The sequence below is a fragment of the Cervus elaphus genome, chromosome 16, assembly GCF_910594005.1.
Source record: "Cervus elaphus chromosome 16, mCerEla1.1, whole genome shotgun sequence".
Lineage (NCBI taxonomy): Eukaryota > Metazoa > Chordata > Mammalia > Artiodactyla > Cervidae > Cervus > Cervus elaphus.
In genome coordinates, this window is record NC_057830.1 from 26,538,918 (window position 1) to 26,551,716 (window position 12,799).

Consider the following 12,799-nt stretch of genomic DNA (forward strand, 5'->3'; position numbering starts at 1 on the left):
GCACATGCTCGGAGACGGGCGAGCTGGGAATCACCTGGGCCATGCGCTCCGCCTCCATCACTGGCCAAGCCGGAGCAGATGTCTGCAGACAGGGAGGCCCGCACGGAGCAAGGCTGCTGAGTCTGAACTGCCTTCCCACATGGGTCTGAAGCTGCTGTGGGCCCTGCCCCAGCTTGGGCAGGGTCCTTAGCAGGAGGGGCTCTGCTGCAGTCTGACAAGTGACCTGGGTTGGGGGGAGAAGGGGTGACAGGCACGATGAGGCACCACAGGACAGACCAGCCAGCTCAGGCCACGTCTATCCTCTCTGCTCTTTGCTGGGTGACCTTGGGGAAGCTGAGTCCCTACAGGCAATGGGTACATTGCTGGATCACCCATGTGCAGTTGTCAGGAAGATCGAAGAAAATGACCACTGTTTCCACTGGTGCTAACCTACGTTGTGCAAACGCTGTGAAAGGACCACGGCCCATCCGCAGATGTACACGTGGGCTCAAAGGGGACCTGTGGATTTCCTCACTCTCCGAAGCCTCGTGTTAGCTTTAGGAATTGATATGGAATTCATGTAATTTTGGGTAATCCTAGAAATTCTTGGGTATGTATCCTGCAGGTTACCTGGAGAGGGAAGGCTTAAGGTCAGCTCACCGCTGGCTTCCCACCTGGTGCATTTGGGGCTTTCAGCTCACTGGGTCCCCACCCCAGAGTGTGGGGGGCTTGGGGTGTGTACTCTTAGTGCCTGGGCATTATGGTTAAAGGCTGGGGGGTGGGGAGGGTCGCTATCATCCTCTCCCTCCCCCAAGGCAGCTGCTCAACCCCCACTGTCGGGGGCTGACATACATCTGAGAGACGGGATCAGAGGAAGCAGACCCCAGCCCAGGCAGCTGGGACTCCAGTTCTTCCCTCTTGACAGGAGAGGTGGAGGCCTTGGCTCTCTCGGGCCAGAAGACGCTTCCTTGCTCCAATGAAAGGAGATTCAAGAAGCGCTCTTCCGAGGCCTAGTGCCTGCCTCCCATCTGCCCAGCTCCCACGTCTGAGGGTGGCTAGGAGGGCCCTGGGCCAACCTGTGCTGGAGGCCACGACCTTGAGCTGCTGCACCAGGGGGCTCAGCAACTTCCCCGCCTTCAGCTTGCTCTTGCTGGTCTTTCTCCGGCGGCCGATGGGTGGGGCTGTGTGGAAGAGGCCTAAGTTGGGGGGTAGCGGCTTGCCTAGGCGGCGGTACAGGGCCTCGATCTCCTGCTTCTGCTGACTCTGTAGCTCTGAGATCTCCTTCAGATGCCTGTAGGAGGGAAAGGAAGAGGGAAGCCAGGTGGGCATTCTGGTCATTTCCAACATGAGGCCCCTCCAGGAGAGCCCGGGACTGGTAGGACGGGTGTGAGGAGTAGAGCCTGCAGGGGAGGCTGGGCAGACAGGCTGTGTGCAGGGGACATAAGGGCATTTAAGCGTCACCTTCTGTTTACACCTAAGCCAAATGGGAGTATCACTGAGACCTCTGGCATCAGCTCACCCAACAAAACTGCATGAAGACCAGCCTAAGGCATTCAAGTTTTCCGATATATCCAGACTTGTAACATTGCTGGTTGTTTTTGGGGGGGTGGGGAGGACAGGGGGAGTATATGAACAACTTCACACATTTATGTTTACAATACAAACCCTACTTATAAACATGGGCGAGGAAACAAGTAATCAGGGCTCAGAATTGGAAGGCTGCCTTAGCTTATCAGGCAAATAAGTGTTACTTCCTCCAAGTGAGGGAACACAGCACAAGAGGCCTCTTAGAGGAGAGGAAGCCTGTACAAGCAAGTCTACAGAAAATATGTTATTAGCCAGGGTCCTGGGGCCCCAGCTGTGCCCAGTAGAGCTTCCAGCTAAGGCTGACCCGACAAGAAACACTATTCCTGAGAATAGAGCCAAGATGCCTGGTCACATGGGTGGGAAGCTGCTGTTAAGACTTGGGTGGAATCACTGGCTGTGGGCAAGGGCAGTTTCCAGAAAAGTCTAGGAAAGGGCTGGGTGGTCCCGGTTGGCCTTCTTCAGGGAGCATGCAGCTAAGGCTGGGGCCCTCTCTGCATAGCCAAGAGTAGGAGAGAGCATGGGCTTCTCCTGCCCATGTCTCCATTTCTGGGCCCACTCCAAGAACCCATAGCCACTCCTTCCCAAGGATCCCAGCCTCTCCCGACCTTAGTAACTCAAGTGTGGGGCCCTCTTGTCCTGAAGGAGACTTCATGGCTTAGCTGTATCTCAGTGACCCTGACCACAGCAGGAGCAGGTAAACTTGCAGGGGGAGAGAGCAAGTGTGATCAAGGCCTATGTGTGAGACTGAAGGTGGAGGGGAGGTGTGGGCCCCAGAGACCAGGGACCAGATCCGACGGCAGGGACACTGCCTCTGCCCTGTCACCCAGCCCAAGCAGCTCAAAGTGCACACGGCAGGACGTGGACTTCAGCTGCTGGACACTTCCCCTGACACCACAGCCCAGACCTGACCTGCTCCACAGGACCTACTTCTCTCGAAGACTCTGCAGCTCTTTCCTGATGTCAGCGTCCTCAATCTCTGAGTCGTTGTCACTGCTGATGTAGGATGACTGGGAGTGGAAGGAGGTCACGCTGATGGTGGGGACCTTCACGCCCATCCTGCTGGGCGTCTCCAGGCCTGGGGAGCCAGCCCGAGAGGACCTGTGCAGGAAGGCAGCGGCCTTCTTCACAAAGTCACTGGCCACACCACCACTGCTGCTGGGCAGGGAGGCATGCTTCTGCACAGAAGGCCTCCTGCGAGGGGACTCGTCCCCAGAGTCACTGGACATTGGCTCTTCCATGCCGACCTCGATGGAGGAGGCCGTCTGCGCCCGTCGCACAGCCAGCTTCATGTCTGGGCTGCAGGGAGCCTCGTCCAGGTAAACATCAGGTGGGGCTGAGTACCGCAGGCTATTGGGGGAGGCCAGAGTCCACTCATCCTGGGTGCTGACCACTGAGAACCGGCCCACGGTTTTGGCTGGCGAGCTGCCATCCTGCTGCCCTGGCCACTTCGGAGGGGATCCTGATACCAGAGTGCTGTGTGGCTGGGGCTGGCTGTCCTGGCCACCCTCAATCAACGTCCCCGGGCAGCTCTGCATGGACTCGGCCAAGGTTTCCCCAGGGACCCTGCTGGTCCGGTCTGTGGGCTCCAGATGGGCAGGGATGGCAGAAGCAGGGACATCCTTGGGAAACAGTGGAAAGGAAAAGATTCCACGCAAACACCATTAGAGAGCAAGCCCGCCAACCCACTGAGCATCTCACTGGAGAAAACATCTTACCTGGGGGGCACTGGGTGCTCTGAGCGAAACTGAGGCCACCTGTCCTCCCTCACGGCCAAGCGTGTGGCTCAAAGATGATTCAGCTGTAGGAACGTTAAAACCATTACTCAGGCTGGTGCAGAGAACAAAGGCAGGAGTGACCCAAAAGCAGCCATCCAGAAGAGAAAGGGAGGGGCTGTGAGAAGCGGTGTGTGCAGCTGGAAAACAAAAACTACTGACATCCTAACCCCATCACTTCACAGGAGATGCTCTGTGATCCAGAAAAGGGGGGAGACATCAGCCCAATACTACTCAGACCCCTGAAGACCCCTGCTCCAGACCCTCAGGCACAGCCAGGCCTTCCACATACCTGACGACTATCACCTGTCTCACCTGTCCTCTCTATACCCCTGATGTACCCTGTCTCACCTGACAGCATCACCTTCTCTCTCCCTGACAAGTTCTGATGATAAAAGGGTCTTAGGAGGTCCAGGAAGATCAGAACAATAAGGCTGACTCCTATTCCTGCTGCTCCAAAGTCTATGGAAGGTCCCTGTCATCTGAGACTGTCTCATTTCCCCATCTACGGATGATACATCTGACCAGCCTTGCCGGGTTGCTATGAAGAGTAAACAACAGAAGCAGAAGGAGTTGATGTGTGGAAGCCTGGCCTGAGTTGAGACCTGCACATAGCAAAAAAAAAACCCAGAGCTGTGTGTTAGCCTGAGCTGAACTGACATGCTGCAGTGGGCAGGAGGTTGGGGGAGGCATGACAGGGGCTGAAAGAGTCTCCAGCCAGGCTGGGGGGTGCCCCCACACAGATTCCTGAGAAGACCCAGATTCATCTGTCATGCAACCCCAACCCTAGGCAATACACAACACTCCTCCCTACATGATTGTGGTGAAGATCATACAATCTTGCTTTACACACCTCTGGGGACAGAAGGCTCATTACCAATTGCACTCTATTTCTGATCAGCTCTGACCACCAGAAAAATTGACCTTTTCCAAACTAGAATCTGTCTCTTAGAGCTTCCCTGTCAGTTCCACACTCTGGGCACTTGAAGGCACTGATGCTGCAGAAGGCGGCTGCCCATGGTACACAACTCACAGAAAGAAGGCAGAACAAGATAGAGAGGGCACTCAGGTACAATCTCTCACTTCTCCCTTGCCCAGCCCACTCCTGCTTCATCCCATGATCCTTATCTTCCCCAGGTAAACATCATATGTTACGGCCTCTGACCCCAATCCCAGAAGCCCCACCCCTCTAAAGTGTGGCATCTGTAACAATGCAGTGTCCTGGGGTCCAGCCACAGAATCCAATGGTCCACTCCCCTTGTTCTGCGATCTGGGAGGACTGTTCTTGCCACTGATACACACCCAAGGTCCCATTACAAGGTCAGCTGGATCCTTATCTTGCCCATCTCCCAAGAAATTCCAGGCCGAGAAGGAACCAACACCTTAGATCAGACCAACTCCCTTGTGCTAAAACATATGTGTTCAGGTAATGAAATGAGAACTACAGCAAGACTTCCTGCAGAGATGCACAATACTCAGGAACCACAGAAGAAATCCTGTTTCAAAACTTCACGGATGGCTCTAGGCTGGCAGCTTCCACAGACCTGTTGGAACTCCCCAGCCCCAGCCCTGCATTCTGTCCACAATAACCACAGTCATCTTACAACCTCCGACAGAAATAGGAGCTAGGGGTATCCACCAGAATATACTGAGAGCACTGGGGAGCCAGACAGGCCCTGTTAAGATCCCAATACCCAGTCAATAGGGCTTTCACCCATTTCCACAGAGGGCTTTCTCTTCTTGGGAGTGTGAACACATGGTTTGTGCTAGAACTGCTTCTGCCACATCTGGGTCCCACCCAAGATGCTGTGGGGATGAAGGGTAGAGAAGCAGAATGTTTCAAAGGAAGGAAGGCTGGTAGCACCTACGGCTTGTTACCTGTCACTGACAAGGAAACGGATTGCTCCAGTGTGACCTCTAATCCAGGGGCCATTTCTGACTTTTCCAACTGAAGAAAGAAACAGAAAGAAAGAGCTGTGAGCCATACTTGCTAACATCTCTATAGCAAAACTGCAAATCCTCTCCTCCAGTCCGAAGGATGGACTCCTCCCTAGGCAGCTGGAGCAAAACACACGTGGGTGGGTCAGACATGAATTGCCTGGAGAAAGTGCCTCGGGCAGTACTCACCGCAGGCTGGGGCAGCAGGGCCAGACTGCCCCCAGAGGCCTCTGGACGGGGCTCATCCCCTCTTGTGGGTTCCAGGGTGAAGTCTCGGTCACCTGCCTCCACAGGGGTCCCAGCCGAGGCTGAGGAGGTTGGTACGTGCTCCTGGTAGAGCAGAGTCCTCAGCTTCTCGTCCAGGCTCTTGATGGTGCTGTCCACAAAGCCCACCCTTGGGGGCGGCCCTTCTCCATCGGACTCCAAGGCTGAAGGCGGCTGAGGGGGGGCGGTGGGTGCCAGCGGGGGACTGGGGAGCTGGGGAGTGGCCAGACTGATCGCTCCCACCACAGTGGGTAGTGGGGGAAGGGGCTGGCTCACAGTGGGCTGAGGGGCCCCACCAGGGGCACCAGATGTGGGGGCCAAAGCCGACAGGGGCTCCCCCTTGGTGATGGGCTCTCTGGCTAAGGAAGGATCCCCCAGACCCATGGGGTGAAGGGGGGCCTCCAAAGGTGGGGCACAAGGCCCTCGGCCCATGCCAGGGGACTGTGCAGCAAGCTGAGCATCAAGAGTCTCCATTAGTGGCCAGGGAGTTTTATGCTCACTGGCCGGCCCCTGAGGGGTTCCTGGTCCCCCTGCCTGCATGGCAGGCCCCGTTGCTGGCTCCAGTTTAGGACTGGCAGATGGGGCCATGTCTTGGGACACAGCAGTCACGGGAGGGGATGATGGCACCAAAGGGGCTGGTGCACCACCAGGAAGGTCCCTGGGGCCTGCTTGGCTCAGAAGCTGCAGATCAGTTGAGAAGCTGGGTTTCTCCTTGGAGGCTAGCTGGTCTTTAGAGGGTGCTGAATCTAGAAGAAATAGGAAAAATGCCTTTATACTAACCTATTCTGGTCCTATTCACCTGGCACTTTGCTAGCCAAAAAGATGCCTTCTTTGGGCTGGTAGTGCTGAATACACAAGTCCTCTTCTCCTTTTCTCCAACATGCCAACTTCATGCATGTGCTAGCTCCAGCGTGAGACTCCTTGCACACATCTTCCTGCGATCCTGCTTCCCACCACCTCAGGTTGTGTTCCAGAAGTGTTCCATTCAGCCACACTAGCACATCCCACCTTCCTTCTGATTTTTCTGTAGCACTTAGCCATCAGGCATAATCTATCCCTGTCTGTCGACTGTCTTTCCATGGCCCCATGTGCCAGGCAAGCTCCATAAAAACATGGCTCTTATGACCCCTGCACTGGCCCATTCCACAAAACTGTAAAATGAAATTATAAAGTCTTAAGTAGCAAGCAATACACATTCCCCTGCCCTGGAGAGGACAGTAACTTCTGATGAGCCAGACACCATGCTTTGGTAAGATCAGAAGCTTGGACCAGCTTGAGAGGAGATCAAGATGAAGGAGTAGAAGGACAACGTGTTCACCACCCTCTGCAAACACGTCAAAAATACATCACAGGTGGAACAACTCTCACTAAAATCAAACTGAAGACTGGCAGGAAGCCTTTTGTACAATCAAGGCTGTAAAGATCCACACTGAGTCGGGTAGGAAGTGATCAGGTCAGAACTGATGCCCCTAGCAGGGGACACAGAGGTAAAGGGGGATTGCATGGGCTTGGAGATCCTCCCTGAGGAGTGAGTGGTATGAACCACACGCTAGATATCCCATCCCTGGGGTCTGACACCAAGAAGATGAGTCCCCTCGGTTGATTTGAAAACCAGTGGGACTAACAGGAGGGCTGTATCGGTTGATTTGAAAACCAGTGGGACTAACAGGAGGGCTGTAAGAAACCTAGAATTCGCTCATGAAGAGTGTGAATACTCTGTTTACTCCTAGAGGAAGTAAACACAGAGGAAGCAGATTGAAAGTGCCTGGGACTCTGGTCAGTTTCCTGCAACTGATCCAAGGCATGCCCTAGACCACACTGAGCATCCACTCCCGCACCAGGAGCTTCAGCACGGCTTCCCACTAGGTCAAAGGCTGCTATGGTGGAGGACATCTGCATCTGCGGGAGACAGAGCCGGCTCTGACCCAGCCCTGCATCTGGTCGGGGGTGGGGTGGGACAGTCATCACTGGGGCTCACAGAGGCGGCGGATCAGGACGGACTGGAGCTCTGACGGGTGTGCAGGTGCAATACAAGCACACACTGGCCTATACCAGGTACCACTCAGATCCTCTTGCTCTAGCACAGATCTCCACTGGAGCAAACATTTCATTGTCAGGAGAGTGGGGAGCACACACTCAGAGGGAAAGAAGGCAGCTTGAACTCCACCCTCAGGGATTCTGCTCTAGACTTTGGGACCAGACCCCACCCTTGATAGGGCTGTGATGACCAATGAGCATACAAGAAGCCCCAGATCCCACCTGGCTCTGCCTCTAACTTCTCCATCTCCAATCCTACATGCCATCAAGGTGACACCAGCTCGCACACTCTGGCAAAAGATATGACCCTGCTTACTTCAGATCCAGCTCTCCCACCAAAGCCACTGGGCAAAGACAGACCGAACAGAGATGTTCCCATATAAGTACAACTCTTCAACACCAAGACAGGTAACTGTTTCACCTAATTTCATAGAGAAAATAGATGTTAAGCAAAATGAGAAGACAGAGGGCTTTCTTTCATATGAAAAAAGGAGAAAAAAACCCTAAAAAAATAACTAATAAAACAGAGATAAATAATTTACCAGAAAGAGTTCAAAGCATTAGTAAAAGAATGCTTAATGAACTAAGGAAGATAATAGATGAACACAGAGAAAATTTTAACAAAGAAGTAGAAAATATAAAAAATAAAGTCATAAAATACAACAACTCAAATGAAGAAACACCAGAAAGATTTAACAGCAGACTAAGTTATACAGAAGAATGCCTAAGAGAGCTGGAAGACAGAATAATGGAAATCACCCAATCAGAACAGAAAAAGAATATTAAAAAACGAGAACAAGTTAAGGGACCTCTAGGACAATATCAGGAGAAGGCAATGGCAACCCACTCCGGTACTCTTGCCTGGAAAATCCCATGGACAGAGGAGCCTGGTAGGCTGCAGTCCATTGGGTCACTAACGGTCGGACATGACTGAGTGACTTCACTTTCATTTTCACTTTCATGCATTGGAGAAGGAAATGGCAACCCACTCCAGTGTTCTGGACTGGAGAATCCCAGGGGCGGGGGAGCCTGGTGGGCTGCCGTCTATGGGGTTGCACAGAGTTGGACAGGACTGAAGCAACTTAGCAGCAGCAGCAGGACAATATCAAGCATACTAGCATTTGCATTATTGAGGTTCCAAGGAGAAAAGGGTAAAAAAATGTATTTGATGAAACTATGCCTGAAAACTCCCTGAACCTGAAGAAAAATAGATATCCATGTACAGTAAACATAGAGTGTCCCAAGCTGAAAGAGACATATACACCAAGACCTATCATAATTAAAATGGTAAATGTTAAAGACAAAGAGAGAATCTGAAGGCAGCAAGAGAAAAACAAAGAGTAACATATAAAGAAATACCCATAAGTCCATCAGCTGATTTTTTTGCAGAAACTTTATAGCCACAAGGGAATGCCATGACATACCCATAGTGCTAAAAAGGAAAAATCTAAAACCTAGGAAAATCTACCCAACAAGATTAGCATTCAGAATTAAAAGACAGCTAAAGAACTTCTCAGATAAGGAAAAACTAAAAGTTCACAATACTTAACCCAACTTTAAAGGAAGTCTTAGATAGTCTTCTCCAAGTGGAAAAAAAGGGGTACAACAAAATGAAAGAATTTATAGGAAGGGAAAATCCAGTAAAGGAGAATACACAGTATATACAGCAAAGACTGTGGATCAAATGCTTATATAAGTTAGTATAAGATTAAAAGACAAAAATTAGAAAGTCGACTATCACTACAATAAACAGTTAAGGGATATACATGAAGATGTAAAATATGACATAAAAAAACAAAATGTGGTGACTCCACTTGTGGTCCAGTGGTTAAGATTCCATGCTTTCACTGCAGGGGGCACAGGTTCAATCCCTGGTTCAGGGAAATAAGATCCTGCATGCTGCATGGCACAGCCAAAAAAAACAAAAAAAACCCAAAACACCCAAAATATGTGGGGGAGATGAGTAAAATAATGGAGATTTTTTAGAATGTGCTTGAACTTAAATGACTTAAACGATCAGATTAAAATAAATAGATATTTAGGTCAACATATAGGAACCCCATGGCAACCACAAATCAGAATCCTACAGTAGACACATAAAAATAGGGAGAAAGTAACACAAGCATACCACTAAGCAAAACAATCAAACCACAAGGAAAGAAACTAAAAGAAGATGAAAAGAACACAGAATGAAAAAAATAACCCAGAAAACAAGTAACAGAATAGCAATATGTACATACCTATATATAATCACTTTAAATGTCAATGGACTAAATGTTCCGATCAAAAGACATAGAGAAGATGACTGGATAAAAAAACAAGACCCATTTATGTTCAAGAGACTCTCTTTAGAGTTAAAGATACACAGACTAAAAGTGAGGGGATGGAAGGAGATATTTCACGGAAATGAAAATGACAAGAAAGCTGGTAGCAATACTTATATCTTACAAAATAGCCTTTAGGAAAAAGTTTATAAAAAAGACAAAGAAGGCCATTATATACTGATAAAGTGATCAATACAAGAAAAGAATATAACATTCATTAATATATATGCACCTAATATTGACTACACTAAAGCCTTTGACTGTGTGGCTCACAACAAACTGTGGAAAATTCCTAAAGAGACAGGACTACCAGACCAACTTACCAGTCTCCTGAGAAAACTGTATACAAGTCAAGAAGCAACAGTTAGAACTGAACATGGAACAACTGACTGGTTCAAAATTGGGAAAGGAATATATTGTCACCATGTGAAATGTCAGGCTGGATGAATCACAAAAACTGAATCAAGATTGATGGGAGGAATATCAACAACCTCAGATATGCAGATGACACAACTCTAATGGCAGAAAGTGAAGAGGAACTAAAGAGCCTCTTGATGAGGGTGAAAGAGGAGAGTGAAAAAGCTGGCTTAAAAGCCAACACTTAGAAAGGTAACATACCAGGTCCCATTTAGTTCCATTACTTCATGGCAAATAGAAGGGGAAAAATGGAAACAGTGGCAGATTATATTTTCTTGGGCTCCAAAATCACTGTGGACAGTGACTACAAGCCATGAGGTTAAAAGATGCTTGCTCCTTCGAAGAAAAGTTACAACAAACCTAGATAGCATATTAAAAGCAGAGACATCACTTTGCCAACAAATGTCCATATAGTCAAAGCTATGGTTTTCCCAATAGTCATGTACTGAAGTGACCATAAAAAAAGACTAAGTGTGAAGAATTGAAACTTTCAAACTGTGGTGCTGGAGAAGACTGCTGAGAGTCCCTTGGACAGCAGGGAGATCAAACCAGTCAATCCTAAAGGAAATCATCCCTGAATATTCATTGGAAGGACTGTTACTGAAGCTCCAATACTTTGGCCACCTCATGCAAAGAGCTGACTCATTGGAAAAGATCCTGAGGCTGAAGACAAAAGAAGGGGGTGGCAGAAGACAGAATTGTTAGATAGCATCACCAACTCGATGGACATGAATTTGAACAAACTCTGGGAGATGGTGGAAGACAGAGGAGCCTACACTCCATGGGGTCACAAAGAGTCAGACACAACTTAGCAACTTAACAAAAACAAATGTAGGTGCACCTAAATATGGAAAGTAAATATTAATGGTCAGAAAAAGGAAAAAATGACAATAGAATAAGAATAGAAGATTATAACACTTCACTTATATCAAGGGAGAAATCATACAGACAGAAAACCAATAAGGAAACAGTGATCTTAACATTAGACCAGTTGGACTTATTATATACCTGTAAGACATGCCATCTAAAAACAGCAGAATATACATTCCCTTCAAGTGCATGTGGAACATTCTCCAGGACAGATCACATGCTAGGCCCCAAAACAAGTCTCGACAACTTTAGAGGACAGAAATTACATCAAGCATTTTTTCTGACAATAATAGTATAACTTTTGGGCTTCCTGGTGGCTTAGAGAGTAAAGAATCTGCCTGCAATGCAGGAGACCTGGGTTTGATCCCTGGGTTGGGAAAATCCCTTGGAGAGGGACTGGCTACCCACTCCAGTATTCTTGCCTGGAGAATTATATGGAGAGAGGAGCCTGGCAGGCTATAGTCCATCTGGTTGCAAAGAGTCAAACATGACTAAGCAACTAACACTTTTGCTTTTTCACTTTCCACTTTTGGGACTTATTACAGGAAGAAAAATGGGGAAAAGAAAAAAACAAAAACACAGAGACTAAATAGTATGATATTATAAAAACAACGGGTCAATGAAGAAATCAAAGAGGTTATCAGAAAACATTTGGAGAAATGAAAATAAAAGCACAACTTTCCAAAATCCATGTGACACAGAAAAGGGAAGTTCTAAGAGGGAAGCAATAAAGGCCTACCTCAAAAAGGAAGAAAAATCTCAAATAAACAACGTCAGTTACTGTCTAAAGTAATCAAATAACAAAGCCCAAAGTCAGCAGAAGAAAAGAAACAATAAAGATCAGAGAAGAAATGAATAAAATAGAGACCAAAAAAAAAAAAAACCAAAAAACCACCGCAGCAATAATCAATGAAAACAAGACCCAGCGTTTTTTGCTTTCTTTATTTTTAGCATAAAATTGATGTCTTTATCCAGGCTCATTAAGAGAAAAAGAGAGGACTCAAGAAATGAAAGAAGAAATAATAAAACCAATATCAAAGAGATACAAAAAAAATCATACAGCAACAAATTGGACAGCCTAGAATAAATGGGTAAAAACCCTAGAAACACACAATCTTCTAAGACTGAATCAGAAATAAATAGACAATTGTAATAGACAGGTCAGTAGTAGTGAAACTGAATTTGCCATCAAAATACTCCCAGCAAACAGAAGTCCAGAACCAGACCGATGATTTCTCATACAAAATTCTATTATATAAAGAAGAGCTAATACCTAGCCTTCCCAAACTATACTATCCCCAAAACTGAAGAGGAGGAAGGATCCCCAAATTCATTCTAAGAGGCCACCATTACCCTGATACTCAGAAAAATACATTTACAAAAGAAAAAAATTATAGGCCAACAACAGGCATATAAAAAGATGGTCAACATCACTAATTATTAGAGAAATGGAAATCAAAACTATAATGAGGTACCACCTCATACCAGTCAGAATAGCCATCCTTGAAAAGTCTACAAATAATAAACGTTGGAGAGGACATAAAGGAAAGAACCCTCCTACACTGTTGGTGAGAATGTAAGTTGGTGCAGCCACTACAGACAACATGTATG

The 12,799-nt window shown here is 48.0% G+C and overlaps 1 protein-coding gene across 6 annotated transcripts in view; it reads right to left on the reverse strand.

The window, feature by feature from the left end:
- The window catches only part of WNK2 (WNK lysine deficient protein kinase 2), a 144,322-nt gene that overhangs the window by 32,321 nt on the left and 99,202 nt on the right, over positions 1-12,799 (reverse strand). For 4 of the 6 annotated variants that reach the window (XM_043927675.1, XM_043927674.1, XM_043927673.1 and 1 more), the window contains exons 20-25: positions 5,466-6,286; positions 5,217-5,286; positions 3,282-3,364; positions 2,494-3,185; positions 1,056-1,270; positions 35-223 (exon numbers count right to left, since the gene is read on the reverse strand). In XM_043927675.1, coding sequence (XP_043783610.1) covers positions 35-223; positions 1,056-1,270; positions 2,494-3,185; positions 3,282-3,364; positions 5,217-5,286; positions 5,466-6,286 — 2,070 coding nt within the window. The remainder of the gene's footprint in view (positions 1-34; positions 224-1,055; positions 1,271-2,493; positions 3,186-3,281; positions 3,365-5,216; positions 5,287-5,465; positions 6,287-12,799) is intronic. The other 2 variants (XM_043927677.1, XM_043927676.1) reach the window with 1 other exon arrangement.